The 24,160-nt window shown below is 36.0% G+C and overlaps 1 protein-coding gene across 7 annotated transcripts in view; it reads left to right on the top strand.

Moving 5' to 3' along the window:
• The window catches only part of ANKRD28 (ankyrin repeat domain 28), a 188,408-nt gene that overhangs the window by 132,846 nt on the left and 31,402 nt on the right, over positions 1 to 24,160 (top strand). For all 7 annotated transcript variants that reach the window (XM_037061341.1, XM_037061337.1, XM_037061340.1 and 4 more), the window contains 8 exons: positions 1,986 to 2,186; positions 3,742 to 3,829; positions 8,713 to 8,855; positions 11,552 to 11,764; positions 18,734 to 18,812; positions 19,670 to 19,784; positions 21,335 to 21,417; positions 22,969 to 23,032. In XM_037061341.1, coding sequence (XP_036917236.1) covers positions 1,986 to 2,186; positions 3,742 to 3,829; positions 8,713 to 8,855; positions 11,552 to 11,764; positions 18,734 to 18,812; positions 19,670 to 19,784; positions 21,335 to 21,417; positions 22,969 to 23,032 — 986 coding nt within the window. The remainder of the gene's footprint in view (positions 1 to 1,985; positions 2,187 to 3,741; positions 3,830 to 8,712; positions 8,856 to 11,551; positions 11,765 to 18,733; positions 18,813 to 19,669; positions 19,785 to 21,334; positions 21,418 to 22,968; positions 23,033 to 24,160) is intronic.

The following is a 24,160-nucleotide window of genomic DNA, read 5'->3' as shown; positions in this document are numbered from 1 at the left end:
TTCAGTGAAAAAATATATAGTTACAATTTTTTTGTTCTTGCTAATGGGACATATTGTCCAGACTTTTCAGCAGCTTTAATGTATGCATTAGGAATTCCAGAGTGGAAATAAATAAGGCAAGCCTGGCATCTGCAGTATGCTGTATTTGCCTAGTTTATTCTGTTATAAATTCTTCATTTTGTTTTTTAAATTATTTTCTCATACATCTTTAACATACCTATGGATATTTCCCAGTGTAGTGTTAGTTTTATCCCCCCAGGTATTGTACAATATACCCTTAAAGATGAGGATGGAGAATCCTAGTACTGTTTGTACCTAGTTCTCCATAATTTTGAGAATACATAGGGAATATATCTTCCTCTGTGTGTCCTTTTCCCCATTCCTTTTTAAAATTGAAGTATAATTTACAGTGAAATGCACAGATTTTATGTGTGTTTTCTTGAATTTTGGCAAATGTATACCCCCGTGGCAAGTGCATACACCCATGTGATCTTTTCCCCATTTGAGATAAAGATTTCTATCCCTCCAACAAGTTTCCTCATGTCCCTCCCGTTCAGAGGCAACCCATACTCTGCTTTCTCTCACCATGGAGTAGTTCTGCCTGTTCTAGAACTTTATAGAAACGGAATCATACAGTATGTACTCTTACGTCTTGACTTATATTCAGCATCACATTTTTGAGATTCATTCATATTATTGTGTATATTAATGGTTCATTCCTTTTATTGCTGAGTAGAATTTCATTATATGAATGTACAGCAGTTTATTCATTTTGTTACTGTTTGTTGGACATTTGCGTTTCTGGTTTTTGGCTCTTATGAATAAACCTATAAACATTCTTACATGGGTCTTTTGAAATTTCTCTTGAGTAAATATGAAACTGGAATGGAATTGTGAGATCAGAGGGTAGGTCTCAATATATATCTTTAAGTTGGCTGATTTCCTTAGCATGTTGACCGATTACTGGATATCTATCCAGTTTTCGGCCATACCTATTAAGTACTTGTACTGTTTCCTGTATTTGAAACAGTTTTGATTACTTTTGATTTCAAAGGCTTAAAAAGCTTCATGTGAATCACAGATAATAGTATTTTGTTTAACTTTCCTTGCTACTTTGCATATTTATACACTTCTGAACACTTAACCTACTTTTGTTTTTGCTGTAGAGCAAACTGAAGTGGTGGGCAGATGACATATCCCCTCTTTACAACTAAGAAAATAGAATGTTAGTTTTACAAGACTTGAGATAATTCTATTCTGATTGTGGTCCATTTCATATCTATAGTTTGCCATTCATCTTCCAAAGACAGGATTATTACTCTAAGGAGAAAATTATTTTTTTAGTTCTGATCATATTGTTTAATGTTGGTGGCATACCAGATTTCTTGCAGTCTTACCATGAGGTATGTTGTGAAATTTTCTTTGTATGTCTAGGAGGCAAATCCCTTTGAACAGTAAACTCTTAAATTGCTGTGTCAGCACCAACTCTACTGCCAGGAAGCATCACAGCAAAGACTGTGTGTGTGTGTGTGTGTGTGTGTGTGTGTGTGTGTGTGTGTGTGTGTGTGTTTTAAAGGACATAGTATGTTTTAAAGTTTTAAATATTTAATGGCAAAGCAATAAATCTCCTTAAAACTGTTAAAAGTACAAATTAATTTTATCTCACCATCTAGAAAAACAAGATACAACGATTGTTTCTGACAAATATTTGTTAATATTTCATCTTGCACATTTTGTTATAGATTGTTTTGCGATTAATTGGAGGATAGAAAAGGGAAATTTTTTATCTTAATGAAGCTTGTATGGCTCTAAGTACTGCTTTTAGTTAAAAATATTTTGGGCTTTTGGGGTAAATTTCTAATTTTTTATAACAGATTTTACCAGTATTGTTTTTTATTTCCTCAATAAAATTTATTTCCTTCATATAAATAAAACTTCTAAAACTGTTAATTCATTTTTCTTTTATAACTCTTTATGTATTTTAGGAAGCAGTTCAGGTACTTCTGAAGCATTCTGCAGATGTTAATGCTCGAGACAAAAATTGGCAAACCCCTTTACACGTAGCTGCTGCTAATAAAGCCGTAAAGTGTGCTGAAGCTTTGGTACCTCTTCTGAGTAATGTAAACCTGTCCGATCGAGCAGGGAGAACTGCATTACATCATGCAGCTTTCAGTGGACATGGGGAGGTAGGTGGTATTCAGTTAGACCAGCGATTTTCAACCTTTTTCATCTCATGACACAGATGAACTAATTATATACTAAAATTCTTCAGCACTCCAAAAAATTATATTTTTTGCCCATCTAACCCCCAAAAAACTAGGTATAATTTTGACTTACTCACATAGCACAGCTATTGTGTTGGCTGTTGTCATTTTTCAGTTTGACAGTCTGAGGGAAAAGAGATCAGTGCTTCTGACTAAATAGTCAGTTATTGCATGTTTTAAAAACTCTTGTCACACACCCATTGAAAATCACTGAATTAGACAGTGATTCTAATCACTGTGTCCTCCTGTTCCCTCACCCCAATTATTAAAGAACTTTCCATTTTTAGCTGTTCGTTAATTCATAATAAAAACAAGCAAAAATATGTATCTTGCTAATTTAGTCTAATTTTACTGTGCAAGCCCTTAAACTTCTTTGATAATTTATATAGCTTTCTCAAAATCAGACATTAATTTATCAGATACAAACCATGTACTACTTAGTCGACCTAGGAAGACAAAGAAGAACACTGTCAACTGTAACACAATGTGAAGACTGTTCTGTCATTGTAAAAATAATTTAGAAAGACAGAGCAGTTATTGTCCTCCCAGAAACATAGTAGCAAAGGAAGGTGGAGTTTAGAAGACATTTTCTTGCAGTTTATTCTTTGGTGACAGACCATCAGAAGAAAACAGTTTAAGAAAATAAGTATTTAATTATACAACAAGCATTATCTAATGTTAGGTGTTATCATAGCAAAGAGTAGGGTTTATGCGTACATGGAAGACTTAGAAAAGAACGAAACACAGAATTAGAAGGACCTTTGAAGCCAGCTTGTCCAGTCCTTCATTTTCATTGTAGATGCAGAAACTAAAAGAGGTAAAATGCCATACTGAAGGTTCTCTGGCCAAGAGCTACTGGCTGCAGTGTTGTTTTCACTATTCCTCTCTGCCTTTACAACAAAGAATTCTTGCCTCCACTGCAGTTAAGATCAGAAGGTGCATCGCTTTATCTGGAATGCCCTTTTTGTTGGGGAAACTGTAGAAAATGTGGTCAGGCATAATAGGAATAACTGTTTTCGGCACATGGTAAGGTAAGCAGACGGTGCAGTGATATTTAGGACTAATCACGTTATGGACACCACACTTGTGTTTGAATTAAATTTAAGGCATTTCTGGAATGAGAATGTGCTTTGTATTTTAATAACACTTTGGGCTATAAAAAAAGGAATAAGCCTGTTTTTAAATATTTCATCTTAAACTTTCCAGATTTGTACTTGGTTATTCATAAAATACCACGACACAAAGTAGTATCTTTAAAAGATACTGATCTCTAACTTCAGTAACATCCACAGTGAGCCCTTTGCATATTTTACCCTGGTATTTATTGAATTAAGTTAAAAGGTGTTCAGCATTTTATAGCTCCTTTATATAAACGTAGAAATTCAGTACCGGAGAGACTGAGATGAGGATTCATCACAAGTGGTACTCACGAACAGGTGTACTTCTGAATTTTGATTGCTGTTTATTATAATTCCAGATGGTCAAATTACTCCTGTCTAGAGGTGCCAATATTAATGCTTTTGACAAGAAAGATAGACGTGCCATCCATTGGGCAGCTTATATGGGTATGTACTTTTTTAATTTTTTGTTGTTGTTGACATTATATATTCAGGAAAAGTTGTGCATTTTGGTTCTTGTGCTTGGTGTCACAACTGTCTTTTAGGGCAGTGAGAAGTTATACCAAATCTGAGTTTGTTGCCTAAGTGGAACCAGCCTGGTAGTGGGGAGGTTTGTCAGAGCAGGAGGGCATGGGTTTGATTCTCCTAAGAGCTGTTTGAAATTAATTCTGTTTACCTTTAATGGGATAAACATCCTAGACACAGGCCTGAAATACATAATATAGATCAGTGTTTGCTAAAAGCCTATTCTCCTACTCATCCTTGTTTTTATGGGGATATTAAGGTAGCAGGTATGAAAATACATTAGGAAGCCTATTCTTTTGGGCTAAATACTGGGTTAAATAGGCACTGACAGTAATTTCACAGAAAGAGACTGAGGCTTACAGAATAAGCTTTTCTGCTGTAACATGATATATGTGCTTTGGGGAAAATCTCAGGGTCTGCAAAATTGCACTCTAAAATGGACTGAGCTCATGGGAAAATAGTCATGGGGCAGACCACCCAAAACCTATGCAACTTTTGGTTCTTGAGGTAACTTGGACAGCCAGGGAAGAAGCAGATCATCTTACCTCAGGGTATTTTAAAATACACAAAAAGAATTGAGTAGAAATACTGTCTAATAGGTGCAAGAAGACCTCTAAGCATGGAGGGAAGTACAGTCTGCTGCAAAACTAGGGTTGTACCTCTGGGAGGAAGCCATGGGTACAGGCTTTCGTTTTTCAGGTTTCTTAAAATAGAGCAGAGAGCATTCCTATGCTTGCAGCCATGCAGTTCAGGGCTTTTTCTCTTCCCCGAAAATAGTGTCTCTCATTCTGCTTCTGCTATTCTGACTCCTCTAGCTTCGGAAAAATCATGTATGGACTTACACACCTTCTGTATATCACTGGTATTCCCTGATGTACCACTCAGAGATAATCTGATTACAGGCAGAGCTTATTCTCATTACTCCCGCTCTAGGCTTGGTCTTTTTTGATATCTCCTTTAAAAGTAAAAGAGTAAAGGAAGAGTCTATGAAAAATGATTAATTTTAAAAACTAGAATTTTAAAATAGGATACTATAAGAAAACAAATTAACTTAAACCAGTTGTTATTAAGCTCAAGGCCTAGAAAAATCCTCTGCCTATATTAGAAATAACCAAAAGCAGTACATTCATTTTGCATTACAAACCTGACCATTAGTGTGGGTGTAAAGGAAGATAAAAAATGAAGGCTAATATTGTTGGCATCTGGTCCCTATTTTGAAAACCAAAAGCAAAAATCATGGTTTCTTGGTATTTTCCTCCTACCAAAGATTTGTGCCTCTAATTATGTAATGGATGATTTTGTTCTGTTAATTGAAGGTGTACATCCAGAAAGAGATCTCCCATAGCATCCTAATGTTCCTTCCTCATGGCCTGTAGATTTCCCTCTAAAATGAAGCTCCCAGAATAGCTTGGGGTGTGTCTCTCATGTGCCTTCAGAAGGCTTTGTTTTCCTTGATCCGCTAAGTGTCACTTTTCAGGCCACTTGTGGATTGAAAAATATTCTGTGTTTCTTGGACCTCACTGTTCATTTAATTTTTGAGCATAAAGATTAAGAAATTCATAATTCTCCTTTCCCTGTCTCTTCCTTCTTTCAAGCATGGAAAGAGAGGACTATTAAAGCCTGGCTTCTAAAACTATTCACCTGTTCTAGGCATTCAGGACTAAAGGAAGCTAGACACATATGTAAGTAGGAAGCTCGCGACTGGCCTAGTAGACAAGCCTTAGGTCCAGGCCATTGTCACCTGTAGGTTACATTCAGAGAATTTGTCAATATCGGTATAAGAGACATTAGGATTACATGTAGTGATCTTAAAATTTTCTTTTCACCGGCTTCCTTATTTGCCCTTGCCTTCTTACCCTCTAGTCAACACTTCCCTTTTTACTTTTCTGTTAGGCCCTGCTCTCACCTTGGTGCTGGTCCTGGTTTCTCTGTCAGTGCTCCCCGGTCCCACCTCTGTCCTCAAAACAAGGATCAGTTCCTACTCCATACCCCATTTTTGCTCCTACCGTGAATCTTCATTTGAAAGCCCTTTTACACATTTCATCTTTTCTATTGCTTTCATTACTTTTAGCAATATCCAACCAAGTTCTACCTCAGGTCACCAAGATGACTTTGACATAGAAGGTACTGAATAAGTATTAATTACATTGGTTAGCAACTCATTACATTATTTCTTCTTGAAGAAATGCATAATTTGAGTGGATTTGAAATGGCATTTTTTTCTCCCTCTTTTCCATAAAATCTTAAAAATTGTAAACATAGCTAATGTTTTACTTACACATTCATGAACAAAAGAAAACTGTAGGAAATTTTCAAAATTCCTGAAGTATAGTTATTACATTTACCAAATTCACATCGTAGAGATTCAACTTTTTAAGCTTACTGTTTATTTTTAGAGAGGGGAAGGGAAGGAGAAAGAGGTAGAGAAACATTGATGTGTGAGAGATACATTAATTGGTTGCCTCTCACCTGGCCACAAATGGGGACTTGGCCTGAAACCCAGGCATGTGCCCTGACAGGGAATTGAACAGGCGGCTTTTCAGTTTGCAGGCTGGCATTCAATCCACTTAGCTACACCAGCCAGGCAGCAGAGATATAATTTTTTTTTAAAGATGTTGTTTTTTTTTTTAAATAAAGCCCTGGTTGATGTGGCTTAGTGGATTAAAGCACCAGTCTGCGAACCAAAGCATCGTTGGTTCGATTCCCAATTAGGACACATACCTGGGTTGCAGGCCAGGTCCTCAGTAAGGGGCATGTGAGAGGCAACCATACATTGATATTATTCTCCCTCTCTCCTTCCTTCCCTTCCTCTCTCTCTCAAAAAATAAATAAAATATTAAAAGTAAATAAAAATAAAAGGATGTTGTTTTTGACTACACAGTTGTGTATATCATGCATGTCAAATGGATGCCGTCTTCTAAAAATACATCTAGCCATAGCTGGTGTGGCTCAGTGGAGTGAGTGCCAGCCTGCAAACCAAAAGTCACTGGTTTGATTTCCAGTCAAGGCATTTGCCTGGGTTGCTGGCCAGCTCCGCAGTAGGAGGCATGCAAGAGGCAACCATACATTGATACTTCTCTCTCTTTCTCCTTCCCTTCCCCTCTCTCTGAAAATAAATAAATAAAATCTTTAAAAGTAAGTAAAATAAAAATATGTGTAGATGAATTAAATTAATTTGTCTAGTTCCATTGGTAGCATTCTATAAAATGACAAGAAAGACACAAACCTGAAGGCACAGGGTTCACCTAGCCAGAACAATATCATTGATTTAACTCTAGAACTTTCTTTTTTCCTTTTCAGTAAGTCATCTCCCAACTGGCTATAGAAAGGCTTCTTATTAATGGTTTTGGCCTCTTATTAATGGTTTCAATGGTCCAATAAAGGAATTCAACCATATTTCTGAAATAGGCTTAAATAAACATTGGGTTGGCCCAAAAGTTCATTTAGATTTTTCTGTACGATGGCTGTAGTAGTGCTTAGTTGTCTTTAACTTCATTTGAAACAATTTTATTAGATTGTGTTGTGACAGCTGTCACATCAGTGTGCATTTTAAAAAACAATACTGATGAATTTTTGTGCAGCCATTTTAATATTGAAAGTGGAAGAAAATAAGCAACATTTTTGGTGTATTTTGCTTTGTTATTGCAGGAAAGGTAAAAGCGCAACTGAAATACCAAAAAAAAAAAAAAAAAGATTTGTGAAGTGTTTTGAGAAGGTTCTGTGACTGAAAAAATGTGTCAAAAATGGTTTGAAAAGTTTCCTAGTACTATTGACATTTTGACCAAATAATTCTTTTCTGTGGGTCTGTCTTATGAATGGAAGATGTTCAGCAGCACCCCTGGCCTCTACCCACTAGAAGCTGATAGCAGGAGATAGTTGACATACTCAAATTGTGAAATCAATGAAGTTATTCTGAAAATGAAAAATGTTTCATTTTACAGAAAAAAACTAGGTGGACTTTTTGGCCAACCTAATACTTGTCAATTTTAACATTGTAAATTTGTGCATAAACCCGTTTTAAAATAGGTCTTAATGGGTGTTAATTACATATAGTCCAGCCTGTCCTGGTTGATAAGAGTGTTTAACGAACTAAGTTGATTAGGGAAATTTGGTAGAAATACTGGAGGAAAAGAGATTTTTAGCTACCTGTTTAAAAGACTCAGCAATCTTGCCGTAACTGGTGTGTGCCTTAGTGGATGGAGCACCAACCAGCCTGGGAACCTAAGGATTGCTGGTTTGATTCCCGGTCAGGACACATACCTGCGTTAGGACCTGCCAGGTCCCTGGTTGAGGACGTGTGAGAGGCAGCCTATTGATGCTTTTCTCTCTCTCCCTTTCTTCCCCTTTCTCTAAAAATAAACAGATTGTTGTTGTTGTTTAAAGCTCAACATTGTTAAGATACAACTGAAAGTCACTCCCAGATTTCCAAATACAAGATTCCATAAGGCAGAGAAACATGAACTGATGTCTTACAATAGACATAGAAAGTTAACTTCAGACCTTGAAAAGGTATTAAAATAACCTTCAAAAATAATAAGGTCTAGGCAAAAGGAGGATTATAGATTGCAGGTTTACCACTAGATAAAATCATTAAATATATTTTTGCAGTTATTACCTCTATCAACATAAGTTATCCTGAATTCTTATTCGTCCATCCCCTCTGGATATAATGCAATTTATTGGTAACCTGTCATGCATTATCCTTTAATTTTGCACTTTTACCTTTCTTTATTAAAGATTTTTAGAATTATATATGATATTTTTCATATGCTTATCTGTTTTGTCCTTCATAAACAAATTTTCAGGTCACATTGAAGTAGTGAAGTTACTTGTGGCACACGGAGCTGAAGTGACATGCAAGGATAAGAAGTCTTATACACCTCTTCACGCTGCATCCTCCAGTGGAATGATCAGTGTAGTCAAGTACCTTCTAGATCTGGGAGTTGATGTATGTATATGGACTGAGCAGTCAGTATAGAAGAGTGGAGCACTTTATGTTGGTGATGTCATTGTTGGTGGAAGTTATTTCAGATTTAAAAGATAATTTCATATCATGATGTTTTTGTCTTTTAACCAGATATTTAGTCTTTTTACATAGTATAATGCACCGATGCCTGATTAAGACATGTAATTACTCAAAGTATATTAAGAGGTAAAATGTATTTCAGAGGTGAATGATTGAGTGACAGAAGTTTTATTTCTCCATCATATTCCAGGCCCTGTAGCTCCATTTCATCTATGGAAACCAGCATATCAGGCACACTTGGATTATTTTTCTTAGGTGGCTAGGTTATGGTTAGTCTTACTTGCCCACTTAATCTAATATTCCCTTGAATGACTGTAGCGTTACAAGATACTGGCAAAAGCTAGGCAGGAAAACTAGAGGCACTTGCCCATCAATTTTAAGTATTTGGTTAAGTTAGGAAGGGTTGCTGCTTTATCCGAATATATGTGATTCCTGAATTGAGATAGCTAAGTTATATCTGTAGGTTTGACAGGCCAGTCTTTAAGCAAATGTACTTTTCACCCAAGAGTGCCTTTACTCTTATATTAAGTACAGTCCTGACAAACTCATCTCGTTTTTCAAAACACAGATTAAAAGCAGCAAATTAGGAGAAAGGGTAAGACTCTGCTGGAGGGACGCAGTGTAGATCAGACAAACAAGAAGGAGTGGATGGTAGTCTGGTTGGACAGAGAATGCATGGCAGGACTGTGGAGCTGAATAGTCTCTTAATTTAAGGGCTATATGAAGCACTTTGCCTAAAGCAAGCAGGTAATTACTAAAAGTGTGGGGATCTTGAGAAGTTGCACACTATTAGGCATCTTTTAGAATGCAAATAGATAAAGGTTTTATTTGAGCTGAACAGTTCTTACAGCTCTGTATCTACAGTAACATAATACTTTAAAAGACCCCTGATCTAGATAGCTGAGGCAGTCTTGATTCTGATCACTGTTTTAAGTTCCTTTCAGGTACAATTTTTAAAACTTATTTTATTGAAATAAAATAACATTTGTACACACTTTGAAATAAGTGGTCAGACCTAGAGCCACTTAGTGACATGTGGCCTCCAGTTGCATGACTTGTTAGTTTCCTCAGTCTGCCACAATGAATTACCATAAAAGGAGTGACTTTCAACAAATTTAATCTCAAAGTTTAAAGTTCTAGAGGCTCTGAGGGAGACTGTTCTTTTGGTGATGAAATCTAGGTACTTTGACTAAAGTTACATGTTACTTTTTCACTTCCTCCAATTTCTGTTACCTGCTATCTGAGAAAAGAGAATAGTAAACAAAGTGATAAGTTGGGGCCAACTACAAGGCTTGAGGGCACAGTCTCCATACAAGACTACCTTTACTTCTGACCAAAAGTTTGAGGGGGTTCTAAAAACCACCTTCAGGTTCCATAATTGAATAGAATCACTCAACAAGCTTACTAAAAGCTGTTATACACATAGTTATGGTTCATTACACAGCTGGGATACAAATTAAGATCAGCTGAAAGAAGAGATGCATAGGGCAGAGTCTAGGAGTGTTCTACACACAAAGCTTCCATTGGCCTCTCCCCATGGAGACAGGAGTCCTTACTCTGCCAGCATCTGTGTGTGACAGTGTGGCAACCAGGAAGACTCACCGGAGCTTTGTTTCCAGTGTTTTTACCTGGTGCCCCATTACACAGGATTGATTTCTCAGTTACCCACATGATTGATTTCAGTCTCTACATCTAGTGATACCAAGGTAACCCAAGCGGGTTACTCTAAATCACATGGTTGGTTTATATGGTGTGGACATCCCTACCCTAAGACCTACCAGCTGTAACCAATCCTAACATCCAGTACAGCCAGCTCCCTCCCTAAAAATTGTACTCCTATTAGGTATGCTGTATGTTATTACCTCCCAGAAGACAAGGTCAAAGTCCAGACATTTCTTTGGACAAAAAACAAATTCTTTGCTACACAAAAGTCAGGTAGACTTTTGCCCATTTTATATATTAGGAAAGAAAAAAGAAAAAACTTGAGTTAGATAGATTATTTTTCAGTATGAAGCATATTTTTGAGCCCATTCATTTTAGTAAAATGTCAACAAGTAAGACTGGAAAATACCTAGAGCCCAAGTTTGTTGCAAAAATGTATTAGAAAAAACACCACTCATTTTTAAAATTCCTAATCTCCACTACATTACCAACTTTAATCTTTTGTCACTACAAGCGAAAAGGCTTAAAATGCGTGTTTTTCAGTATACTTCAGATTTTCAGTTTGTTCATTCTTTAGAGTTAATTCTCTAAATGTGCCTAGAAGGCTTTTAGAAATACATTATTTTAGTTTATATTTTCCTAAAATATTTCTCTTGGAATTATCAATTTTGTCATGAAGTGGACATTGTACGTGTCAATTATATTGTCTGAAAGTACTTGAGTCTACGGCCATGCTATCCTGAACGTGCCCGATCTTGTCTGAAAGTACTTGGTACCAAAATGCAGTTGTTAATGTTCATTATTTTTAAATAACTTTAGAACTATAAGCCTGTGTGCTTATCCCCATCTGTTTCTCACTGTAATAATTCAATTGCAATCACAGTGTTGCTAAAATAACTCACAAAACTGATGATTAGCAAGACTACTTTAACACTGACATTTTTTTCTCCCAATAGATGAATGAACCAAATGCCTATGGAAATACACCTCTTCATGTAGCCTGCTATAATGGACAAGATGTTGTAGTAAATGAACTTATAGACAGTGGTGCTAATGTAAATCAGAAGAATGAAAAAGGATTTACTCCTTTGCACTTTGCTGCTGCATCAACACATGGAGCACTGTGCTTAGAGCTTCTAGTAGGCAATGGGGCTGATGTCAACGTGAAGGTATGAAATAAAATAGGAAGCCATATTTTAGTAATTAGGCTTTCACTATTTAAAACAATATCAGTAACAGCCCTGACCAGTGTGGCTCAGTTGGTTGGGCATTGTTCCTCAAAGCCAAAGGTTGCCAATTCAGTTCTTGTCAGGGCACATACCTGGGTGGCAGGCCTGGTCTCTGCTTGAGCTGTGTGCGAGAGGCAACCAACCGATATTTCTTTCTCACATCGATGTTTCTCTCCCCCCCTCCCCTAGCCCTAAAAATAAATGAATAAAATCTTTTAAAAATTGGTTTAAATATATCAGTAACAAATATCATTTGGCAAAAAAAGTAACAGATTACTGACACAAGAACATACATGAATTTTTAAATATGCTAAATGAAGCCTTTCACAAGAATATATACTCTATTTCGATTGCTAAGGTCTAGAACGGACAGAATTCCATTTATATGAGGTTCCAGATTCTGTAGTTGGAAAAAAACAGAATAGCTGTTGCCCGTGAGAGGAAGGATTGATGAAAAGGGGCATAAGGAAGCCCCTTTTGCATGTTTTGCATGTTGGTTCAGTTTGTGCATTAGATTCCACATATAAGTGAAATCATATGGTGTTTGACTTTCTCTGACTGCCTTATCTCACCTACCATAATATTCTCCAGGTCCATCCATACTATCACAAAGGGTAGACTTTTCTTCTTTTTTATGGCTGTGTAGTATTCTGTTGTGTAAGTGTTCCATAGTTGTTTTTCCATTCATCTGCCACTGGACACTTGAGCTGCTTCCAAATCTAGTGAATGTAAATAATGCTGCAATGAACATAGGGGTGCTTATGTTCTTTCAAATTAATTGTCTCGGGTTCCTTCGGATATATTCCCAGAAGTGGATTCGCTGGTCAAAAGGTGGATCCCTTTTAAATTTTTTGAAGTATCTCCACACTGCTTTCCACAGTGGCTGTACCAGTCTGCATTACCACCAACAGTGCAAAAGAGTTCTCCTTTCTCCACATCCTCACCCCCACTTGTTGTTTGTTGATTTACTGATGATAGCCATTCTGACAGGTGTGAGATAATATCTCATTTTAATTTGCATTTCTCTGATGGTTAGTTACACTAAACATCTTTTCATAAGTCTGTTGGCCATCTATATGTCCTCTTTGGAGAAGTGTCTATTCAGGTCCTTTGCCCATTTCTTAATTGTTTGATTTTTTTGCTGATAAATTGCTTGCCTCCATTTCATTTAGTTCTTTTGAGAACTCGGTTGTTCTTTCATTTGGGGTTGGTTTCTTTACCTTCCCAATTTGTCTGCTTCTTTATATTAGGTAGATCTTCAAAGACTCTGGTGCATGAGTTTGTCAGATGATGCTCCCGACTGGCCCCTGTCAACCTGTTTGGAGCTGTCAGCAATCCATGGCATGTGGCTACTTCTGCTGGGCCTGGGAGTGTGCAGAACTGACCAGCCTGCACACTAAGGCTGGATTTTACCCGATCTTGTCCCAGAAGAGGGTCTGCCTAGTCTCAGAGCTCTCAGAGATCCCACTAGTTGTTAAGCTAATCACTGATAGACTCTCACACTGCACTCAGCAGCCTGGCTTAAGCTCCACAGGGTGGGACGGTGTAATTCCTGTGGGCAGGGCTATTGTTTCCCCTCAGGCTGATGCCCCTTGGAGGGGAGTGCTCTTCCTGAGAAAGACGGCCTCTGCAGTATGGGGAATGACTCAGCACAGGGATCCTGTTGCCTGTCCATTCAATTCTCTCCACAGAGCCACCAACTTAAAAATTCTCCTTGAGTGTGTTTAGTCCACTTTGCCTTCCTCTGCTGGAGCCCAGAGTAAGTGGCTGCCAGTGACATTTTGTGTGTTGGCCCTTTAAGAGGCTCTCTGAGTCTCCAGGCATTTCTCCCTGGCAAACAGAATCCATGCTGCTTTTCACAGCTGAATGTTATCTGGGTTCCTTTTCTGGTTCTGGTGCTGTAGGCTGGAGAGTCCAGTGTGGTGTTTAGACCCCACACTTCTCAGGGGGCTCCCCCCCAGCCACTGAAACATTCCTCCGGGACTGTAGGTACTGCTGGTGGGAGCCCAGCCGGCCCTGTTGTGCCTCACTCCCTGCCAGTCTGGCTGTGGTGATGTGGCTCCTTCTCTCTGTCCTTAGTTAATAAGACTTATCTCCAGCTAGTATTTAGTTGGTTATTCAGGATGATTTCTCTGCAACTTAGTTGCAATTTCAGGTTGTTCCTGGTTGGAGAGTAGTATAGCTTCCACTTACTCCTCTACCATCTTGAGTCCTCTGCAACTGACTCTGAAAAGCACCAAATAATTAGATGATAGATGGACAGATGGAGAGATTTCTGTGTGGTAATGCGCACACAGTAAAATGTTGGAGTAGAATCTCAGTGATATGTGTATGGGTGTTCACTGTAATATTTGTTTAACTTTTCTGTTTTGAAATTTTTTACAGTGTTATAAAAATTAGACCAATATCAATAAGTTACATATAAGGGACAGTTGCTTTTTTGTTTTTTGGTTACAGTTACTCTCAGTACTGAGCATTAGAATTTTAAAAATATGTGAAATTCTGGAACCAAGATAAATGTACTTTTAATGTATAAGCCTATGAAAAAGCGTATACAGCCATGATTTTGAACATCACTGCTTTATATTATTGTGTAGTCATCACTTTCAATGTGCTGCGATGCTTTCACCGGTCACTTCTATATTTGAGCCCTTGCCAGACCATGTCTTGCAGTGTGGAGGGAAAAATCCCATAGACAGAATGTTTTTACTTAAATGATAAGTAAAAATATTTAAGCATAAAATGTGGTTTTTAGAGCTTTAATTTCATGAGATTTTTAGCTCCTTTTGTGTATATGATGATGAGCCAATATCTTTCAGACTGGTAGAGAAACGAGTCCATTTTTTTTTTTAACCTCTCTAACTTCAGAGAAGCCCTTTAATGAAGCCACTGACCCACTCTGATAGCTATAGTAGCATAGTCTCTATAGTCTCTAATTAGGTCATTGCTCTAAATTGCCCGCTCCCAGCTAAGAAATAAAATTTATATATATCACACCCAAAAAAGGAAGGCATGCTTATAATTAAAATGTCTTTTTTTAAGCATACATGTTTAAAGCTTTCAGCTGTCAATCAAATCACCTGCTGAAAGTTTTGTTAATAGTTTAAATAATTGCTAAAAATGTATTTATAATATGTTTGAACTCCTTGTTTTGATTTGTAGAATTCCTGCTGTTTGGATAATGAAGACTCAGAGAAATGTCTTGGGGTGGAGTGTGAATTTCTTACTTGTTTCTTCAAAGGCCTAATAATAGTAATGAAGATTAGGCTATTTCAGAAACAAAAAGTGTGAGATTATCTTAACATTCCTCAAAAGGAAAGAGCACAATGAAATTGTTTTAATCTCTATGAGACCCATTTTTATAATACCTGTAGATAAAATCATCTTTGTGTATTAAATATTATGTATCATGGAATAAGGGAGACTGATCTGTATCATTAGCTACTACACGGTTTTTTTTTTTTGTTTATATGATACTGTCCTACAGGGGTAAAAATTTGACTTACTATTCATATAGTGCCATTTATATGTGAATATCTAATGTAATTTAATTATAACGAATCATTTGATTCATATGTCTTTGCTTACAAGTTGACTGCTGTACCTGTTAATTGTTTTTAAGTCTATATTTTAAAATGCAGAAAAGAGAATCAGTCCTGCTACAAGAGCTCACTTAGTAAAGCAGTTCAGATGTGATGGTTAAGTATATTTGAAGGCAACAGCCTATGATGTTGGTTTAAAAACAGATTTCATACATTTCTTTAATCTCACCTAAGGATGTATGGCATTTATTTATATACAGTTGTCCAATTATCTTATTATTGCCAAGTTCATTGAAACACATTTCCCATGTTTTAATGACTTTGAAAGTACCTTCCTACTTTGAAAGTATGTAAAAATTATTGATAACTGTAAGTTTTCAACCGATAAGAATGTACAGTACTAAACATCATCAATAGTTTCTGCAACTAGGCAGAATGATGTAATGAAACTAGTTTTATTATAAGCCATTTGATACAAACAGGAGTTCCTACAGCATCTCATCAACATTATAACAAAGCATTATTTGAGGACCTGCTGTATAATATTCATTCAAGAATGTATCTTCATTCAATACTTGCGTTTCCTATATTTGTCAAATCATTGCTTATCAAATTGATGGTATCCCATTATCCATTTTGATGTGTCTGTTCTTAAGTTGTAAATGACTAGAAATCAGCATGTGAATTTAGGTTTGTAATTATTTAGTTTATAAGAATTGATTGTCCTACAAAGTACTATTTAGAGGGAAAGTGAAGGGAGTTTAAAGCAATATAGGTCTGATTTTTATAACCTTGCTTAATATGAGCCCACTGCAGTCATTTTATCATTTCTGTTCACACTTTTCTACCCCACAGTTCTTTAAGAACAAATTTTGGTCAGATAATGTCCCCAAATACTTGTTAAAATTTAAAACATACTGTGATATATGTGAGTAATATTATTGCTGTTTATGGTCACCTGTGAAACCAAATCGTAGAATTTTGGTGAATCTTTTCTGTGATTCTAAAATGAGTTAAGATGACTTAAAAAAGTCTACCAATTGCCTCTTCAATTCAGAGAGAAATAAATGTGCTTCCTTCCTTCCTAACATGTCTTAGGTGAACTTTTTACTTGGCAATATGAATCTCATTTTCCTTTGATGTATTTTTTATGATCAGTATGTAGAAAACAAAAATGTTAATCCAGTGCCACCTATATGCTTATAGTGAAGGACTGTACCACTTCCTACCTGTGAGACCTGGGTACGTTACTTAATCCCAGGAGCTATGAAACAGGATGTATGGTAGCTGTACTTAATTTTTTATTACAGTTTAGGGTGTTTTTTTTTTATAAAAAGTGTTCGCAGGAACATTTTGAAAAGGCCCTACAAACTGAGGTTTTATTAAAATGCTTTGGTGCTATTTGTTTTGTTTTTTTCTTGGTTGAAAGAATAACAACTGGTACATAAGTAAAGATACCAAATAGAAGTAAGAGTTTATAACAGTCACTGGTGTGTTATATGAGTGTTTTACAAAGATTAACATACTTTATTCTATACACCAGACCTAAAAGATGTAGGTGGTATTATATCCATTTTTAGTTGAGGAGGTGAAGGCTCAGGAATTTAGGCAACTTTTTCTAAAATCTTGCTGTGGAAAGTAACAGATGGAATTTATGCTCAAGTTATTCTGATTCCAGAGTCTGAACTTACTTGCTCACTTGCTTGTTTTTTGTTTGTTTGTTTGTTTTTCTCTTTCTTGTTGCACACACTGCCTCCAAAACAAAATTTTGTAAGATAATTTGCCAGCTGGAAGGCTTCTTAGCTTGAAGAAATAATAAAAAATTATGGAGTCAAATACCTATAGGTATTTATGAAATAGATCTAATACTCCATCATTATATGAATTGCATGAGGGTTTCTTTAAGAGATTTACATTACACATTTTTAGTGTAAACTTACTACACCACATTTCAATTATGAACATATATACAGACATATGTTGAATATTGTTGAGGGATTAGGAATTGCAAAACTGTTTCTTTCCTTTTTGTTGGTCATGTGTTTGTTAGTTAGTTTGTTTAAAAATAAAGTTCAAGAGAGGTAACCAGCAGGAAAGCCAGAACAGAAGTGGATTTATAGATACAAATAGAACAGGGAGGGGGGTAATCTTTGAAAAGGGAATAGTTTAATAACAGTATATAGGAAATGGGCTTAAGATTTTAGTTGACTGTACACTCTGTTTGTTTTAATTAACAAAACAATTTTGGGGAAGAAAAGACTTTACCTAACTCAGCATAAAACAGATTGCCTAACTGAGGCATTGTTTTTCTTCATATTTGGAACTTCATTAGAATTAGAACTTCCACATTAAATACGCACATGCACAGCTAGTCTGATTTATTATTTTAAATAATTTGAGAAAGCAGCCAGCAATAGTTATAAATAATTATAAACAAAATAATATGTCAGGTCTTTTTAGAAATATTTTTATTTATTTATTTATTTATTTATTTATTTATTTATTTTAGAGAGAGGGGAAGGGAAGGAGAAAGACTGAGAGAAAAACATCAATGTGCGGTTGCCTCTCATGTGTCCCCTACAGGGGACCTGGCCTGCAACCCAGGCATGTGCCCTGACTGGGAATTGAACCAGTGACCGTTTGTCACGTCTTTTAAGTGAATTATAAGGTGAGGTTAACTATAACATTCAGTTTTTCTTGTTTTAGGAAGATTAAGCATCTCTTAAAATGAATTTGCTTAATTCAAAGCATTGCTGTAGCAGTATGACATTTTTGAAATGTAGGAAGCATATCCTGGCTGTGTACTTAGTGCTTTAGATTCACCACCTGTGAAATAGGAATAATTAGATTAAACTGTACCAGCCTGGGCCAGGTCCAGGTAGTAGGTTAGGACATCATTCCAATACACCACGATTGAGGGTTCAGTCTCACCAGTCAGGGTACATACAGGAGTCAGCCAGTGAATGCATAAATAAGTGGAGCAACAGATCAATGTTTTTGTCCCTCTCCTTTCTTCTCTCTCCCGTAAAAAAAAAAACAATTAAAAAATGATCACACTGTACCTACCATACAGAGCTTTTTATAAACTGTAGGCATTGATTTTTTTTTATGTTTGTGCTTTTATATGCATGCTAAGGAAATTAGTTAAAAATTTTAATATACATGCTAAGAAAAATAGTTCAAAATTTTGAACAGCTGTTCTACACAGTAAACTTAGTGCTTCAATCAAACTTATCTTCAATTAAACTTAATGCTTAAGTAATAATTATACAAAATAAAAATACAAGAGGATATTCAAAATAAAACTAAAGATTCCATAATATGAATGGAATAATCATTTAACATTTCTTTTGTTTGATTATTTCAGAGCAAAGATGGGAAAACACCACTGCACATGACTGCCCTCCACGGTAGATTCTCCAGATCACAAACCATTATCCAGAGTGGTAAAAAGTATTTCTGTTTGTTTTTTTCTTAAATATGGTAAAAACATCTATAAAATGAATGGTGTTGAGGAATTGTCATAGCAGTGTATATTTTTAATGTTTGATATCAGATCTCATGAAAGTCAAATAATAAAGAACACAAAATGCCACATATATCTTTAATAATTTTTCATTTATTTTTGTTTTTCCCCCTGGATTATAAATATAATTTCTTTAGCAGGTAGTGTTGGCTTTTTTAAAAACATTGCTGAAGAGAAAACTCTGCCTTTCCAGTGCAGTGTGTATTATATATAAACAAAATTCTGTTGGAAATATCTTTTTTCACCTTTTGAATATTTGGAACTATTTCTAGGATTTTCATTTATTTTCTGACCTTTTATTACTTTGCACTTGAATTAATACTAGGCAAGCTGACCTTAGGTGCATTATTTTAAAGCAGTGTTTCTCAAGCATGTTCCAAGAAACTGTTTGTTAGTAGTCCTCAAGATAATAGCTGTTAATGGTTTTGCAGGGGAGAAGTAGGAACAGGTTCATGTTCAAATACTTGGTGAACATTGCCTGCAGTATTCTTGATGACAAAGAGTGTGTACATTAAAGCTCTGAAAAGTCTTGTCCTAAAGAAGTATGTTTAATTTTGTTTTAATACAGTGGTTTCCAAACATATTGGACCCCAGATCCTTTAAGTATAAAATCTGTGACTCAAGTGCCTGGACCAATATGTACTCTGAATAAAATCTAGTTAAACTGCAATATCCATTAGTTGTGCTTAAATAAAGCACTTTATCTTGCTTTTCCTTTAGTAGATTTGTCTTGATCTTTATATAGTCTAGTGTCTGATAGTATGTCCTTTGTTGCAGGAGCTGTAATTGACTGTGAGGATAAGAATGGAAACACCCCTTTGCACATAGCAGCAAGGTACGGCCATGAGCTGCTAATCAACACTCTTATTACAAGTGGTGCTGACACTGCAAAGTAAGTACTCACCAGGGTGTCAATTGCTGTGACAGGAAAACACACAAGGAAGTGAACTGCAGTTGCCTAGATAGTTCAAGTAGAAATGTGGATTTTTGTCCTCAACATTGTACTAATTGCTGGAGGGTTTTTCCTCCTTTTTGTGTGTAGGATGTGGTAGAATAGAATACTTGATACAATTTCATTTGGTAAGCCAGCATAGAGTATTTGTATATATTTTTAACCCAGTTCTTTCTAGATTATAGAGTTTTGATCAGAGCTTCTATTTGTTGTAGTCTATTTATTTTTAATCTAAATAAAAGACCAAAAAGTGTATATACTGCATACTTTTTTTCATCAAAAAGTATGCAGTATATACACTGTTTCTACTGTCTCTAGATAGTGGTTTTCAGACTTGGCGCTACAGAGTTCAGGGGTTCCTTGGCAGCTGCTATGAAGGATCTCATGACCCCAGCTTTGGTCAGGACAGCCCACTCCTATCTACTGGACATTTGCCTAGAGTATGAAACCCAGGCATGGGTTTCAAAACACATGTTAAATTCTCCCTGTAAGATTTTGTTTGAGCCCTGGCTGGTGTGGCTCAGTGGATTGAGTGCGGGCCTGCAAACCCAAGGGTTGCTGGTTCGATTCCCAGTTGGGGCACATGCCTGGGTTGTGGGCCAAGTTCCTGATACGGGACACATGAGAGGCAACCTCACATTGATGCTTCTCTCCTTCTCTTTCTTCTTCCCTTCCCTTCTGTCTAAAAATAAAATTTAAAAAAAAAAGATTTTGTTTGAAAGAACTCTTGCATGTTCTGTAGAAGTAAGCACCCTACTTAAATTGATGTTTAGTATTTCTATATATGTTTTTCTAATTGTTACATTTATCTATTAATATGTTTTAAGCCTTCTTTTAAACTTTTTATAAATGATACATTTCTGGACCCTTTTTTATACATGAAGTTGTTGAGTTAGCCATGTAGATATAAATTTGCACCTTTTTTTTACATCTCTACAAATAACTAGTTAATTCATTTTTTAAAATTTAATTTCTGTATAAAGATATCATAATTTGCTCACCTTATTTACAAATGTAAGTTGCTCCCAGCTTCTTACTATTACAGAAATTACTGTAGTGAGCTACCTTATAATGATCATCAATGATGAGGAATGGGGAATGAGTCTTATACTCTAGGCACATGTGCAGAAAAATTTTTGATTGTAATAATTTAGGGAGGAGGATGTTACTGGCATATAGAATAGGTAGAGCCCAGGGTCACTGCTGAATATCCTGCAAACCCATGACGGTCCCCACCCCCACCCCCACACCACACCCCCACCCCCACACACCACAAATCATGATGACGGCAGTACTGCGGGGGGGAAAACTTAACTCTGAAGGAAATTGCTGGATTATAAATTATGTCCACCTTCAACCTTTTGCCAAATTGTTCTCCCAAAGTTAAGATTTTGACATGTCTGTCTTTTCCCTTTTAGTTTCTTTGTAATTTATGTAAATTATTGTATTTTTCTTGTATTATATTAAGAATAGTGTCCTTTTTACTTCAGGCGTGGCATACATGGAATGTTCCCCCTGCATTTGGCAGCCTTAAGTGGTTTCTCAGATTGCTGCAGGAAACTTCTTTCTTCTGGTAAGTGGAACCTTTGGAGACTGAGTCTTTTGTTTTCCCATCCCCTACCCCCTGTTTTAATACAGTTTCTTTATTCTGTTCTTCCAAAATTATATATAGATATCTCCAAGCGTGAATCCTTTGTTAACTCCTCTTAGAAAAAGTTGAGTCATTTAATTTTAAGATTCAGTTTTCTCTTCGTCTCTGGGAAGGGTTTTATTTTTCCAGTGATTTACTTCTCTGTTAGTTGAGGAATGGGATGTGGAATATTTCTAGAGCAGCTTCTGTTCATTGAACGGTAATCGTTTTGGATTGTCCCTTTATGACTAGAAGCAAAATATCTTCATTTGCATGCTTCCCTTTTAAAGAGCTGATAGCCATCCTTCAGTATCTTCTAGGTTTGTGAAATTACTTACATTATTTAATTACTATTTCAAAATACCATAATCCTAGTCAGTTTGAAATAAAACAATCAATAGCTTTCTATAAATATTACTATAAAACTGTGGTCCTTATTCAATGCATGGGATTACTAAATATGTAAGAATTAATTGATTTTAAATGATACTCTATTTCTCAGAGTTTTAAGAAAGTTGGACAGCCCTGGCTGTTGTAGCTCAGTGGATTGAGCACAGGCCTATGAACCAAACAACCATGGTTCGATTCCCAGTCAGGGCATATGCCTGGATTGCGGGCCAGTTCCCAGTAGGAGATGCACCAGAAGCAACCATACATTGATATTTCTTTCCTTCTCTCCTTCCCTTCCCCTCTAAAGATAAATAAATAAAATCTTTTAAAAATGTGGGGGAAAAAGAAAGTTGGACAGATTTTATATATTAATACTCATGACTGCTGAAGGAATTATGAGAAAGTTTCAGTGAAAATTAACATATTATGAGACAGACCCTTCTGAGTTTTTCTTAAATGATAGTCCTTAGGTGAGTTAATTCCACTTCAAGTTTTGAAAAGGGGGGGGAGCCTATAAGTATTCACACACCCATTTACCTATGAAAGAGAATTCTGCAATCTCTTCTCAGTTTTAGTAATAAATTTGACTTGTAAAAAAATTTCATTAATATGTAATTCACATATCACACAATTCACCCATTTAAAGTTTATTCCATCTTTTTTAGTCTGTTCTTTAAAGTGCAACCATCACTACAATCAGTTTTAGAACATACTTATTTCCTCCTAAAAGAAAACTCCATTGGCAGTTAGTCCCCATTTCCTCCCTCCTCTAACCCTAAGCAACTACTAATCTACTTTCTGTCTCTCTAAATTTGCCTATTCTGGACAGTTCATAGGACTGGAATCACTCAAGATGTGGTCTTTTCTGGCAGATTTCTTCCACTTAGCAAAGTGTTCTCAAGGGTTCTCCATGTTGTCACATTAACAGTATTTTCTTTTATTGATCAATAATATTTCATTGTGTCCCATGGTTTTTTTTATTCATTTTTATTTTAAAAACTTTTTTCACTGGCAATTGGTATACAATAATATGACATAATACTATAATATAAAGTAACATTGTCTGAAATATATTTTATGTATAAAATGTATTCATTCTCGTAGGATTTGATATAGATACCCCAGATGATTTCGGTAGGACCTGTCTGCATGCAGCTGCAGCTGGAGGGTATGTTAAAATGTTTATTATTTTAAGAAAAAAGTAGTTTATTATGGCAGTTCTTCTTATCTTTGTTTCTCTTTTTTCGTTCTGTGCTACCTCAAAATAGGAAACATAACAGGAGTGGTATGGAAGAAGAAAGCCCAGAGTAGTAGAAATTGCTTTTTTTAATCTTTATCCACCTAAGTCATGAGTTGTGAGGGAACAAGGTAGCGCAAGCCTACAAAATGGAGTATTGCTTTTAATAAGAGAAGATGCTTTAATGAAATGTCTATTTTCTCCAGTGAGGGCATGAACAATTTGTGGGCATTCTAATACTAATATTCTTTGAGAAGGTGTTTGGGGTTTTTTAATCATAATTTTGGGGGGCAGGAAATGTTGATAGCTGTTTCTGTCTTGCCCTCTACTCAGGACTAATATATATGAAATGGAAAATTTGAAATTGAACGATTTTGGACTAAGTTTTAAATATTACTACTAGAGGAAACTAGACAGTTGGTTTGAATGAACAATAAAATTTCAACTAAAACTGAAGTCCCTGAAGCATGCTGCTAATCTAATGCTTCTGATAATGTAGATCCTAAGTCTGTGATAAGCCATTTAATTCACATGATGACTTATTAAAAGGGCATTTGCAAGAATTTTATTCCCAATAGTAATTCCTTAAAAATTAGTAGTGATTTCAGAGGACAAGTGTGCTGAACCAAGATTACCTACCACTCACTAGCCCAGTCTTAGCTGTAGAGATGTATTATGAGCATGAGACTCGATCCACTTGGTCTTCCAGTGGCACCAGAGAACCCAGCATCCACATTACATGCTGCAGAGAGAGGAACAATAGATAACATGAATTTCTGGTTGTTTACCAGTTACAGTTTTCATAGTGATATAGTAAGTTGATGTTCAAGTTTATAAAAATTAAGTTGTAGAAATACTCATGCATGCAATGTATGCTCCTATAATTTTAACGAAGCGTACATTGAAGCAAGCAAGCATATATAGGAAAAGATAGAGGAAAGCTAATTTGGGACGTTATCTATATTTTCAGGGGATTTTTTACACCCATTTTAATTCAATTTAGTATTAAAAACCACTTAAATTTAGCGTGGCTAGTGTAAAAACCTACACCTTACTGGT

The sequence above is a fragment of the Sturnira hondurensis genome, unplaced genomic scaffold (genome assembly GCF_014824575.4).
Source record: "Sturnira hondurensis isolate 20B ecotype Veracruz unplaced genomic scaffold, ASM1482457v3 Scaffold0013299, whole genome shotgun sequence".
NCBI lineage: Eukaryota > Metazoa > Chordata > Mammalia > Chiroptera > Phyllostomidae > Sturnira > Sturnira hondurensis.
The sequence above is the reverse complement of the archived record's forward strand: the minus strand, read 5'-3'. Positions and strand labels throughout refer to the sequence as shown.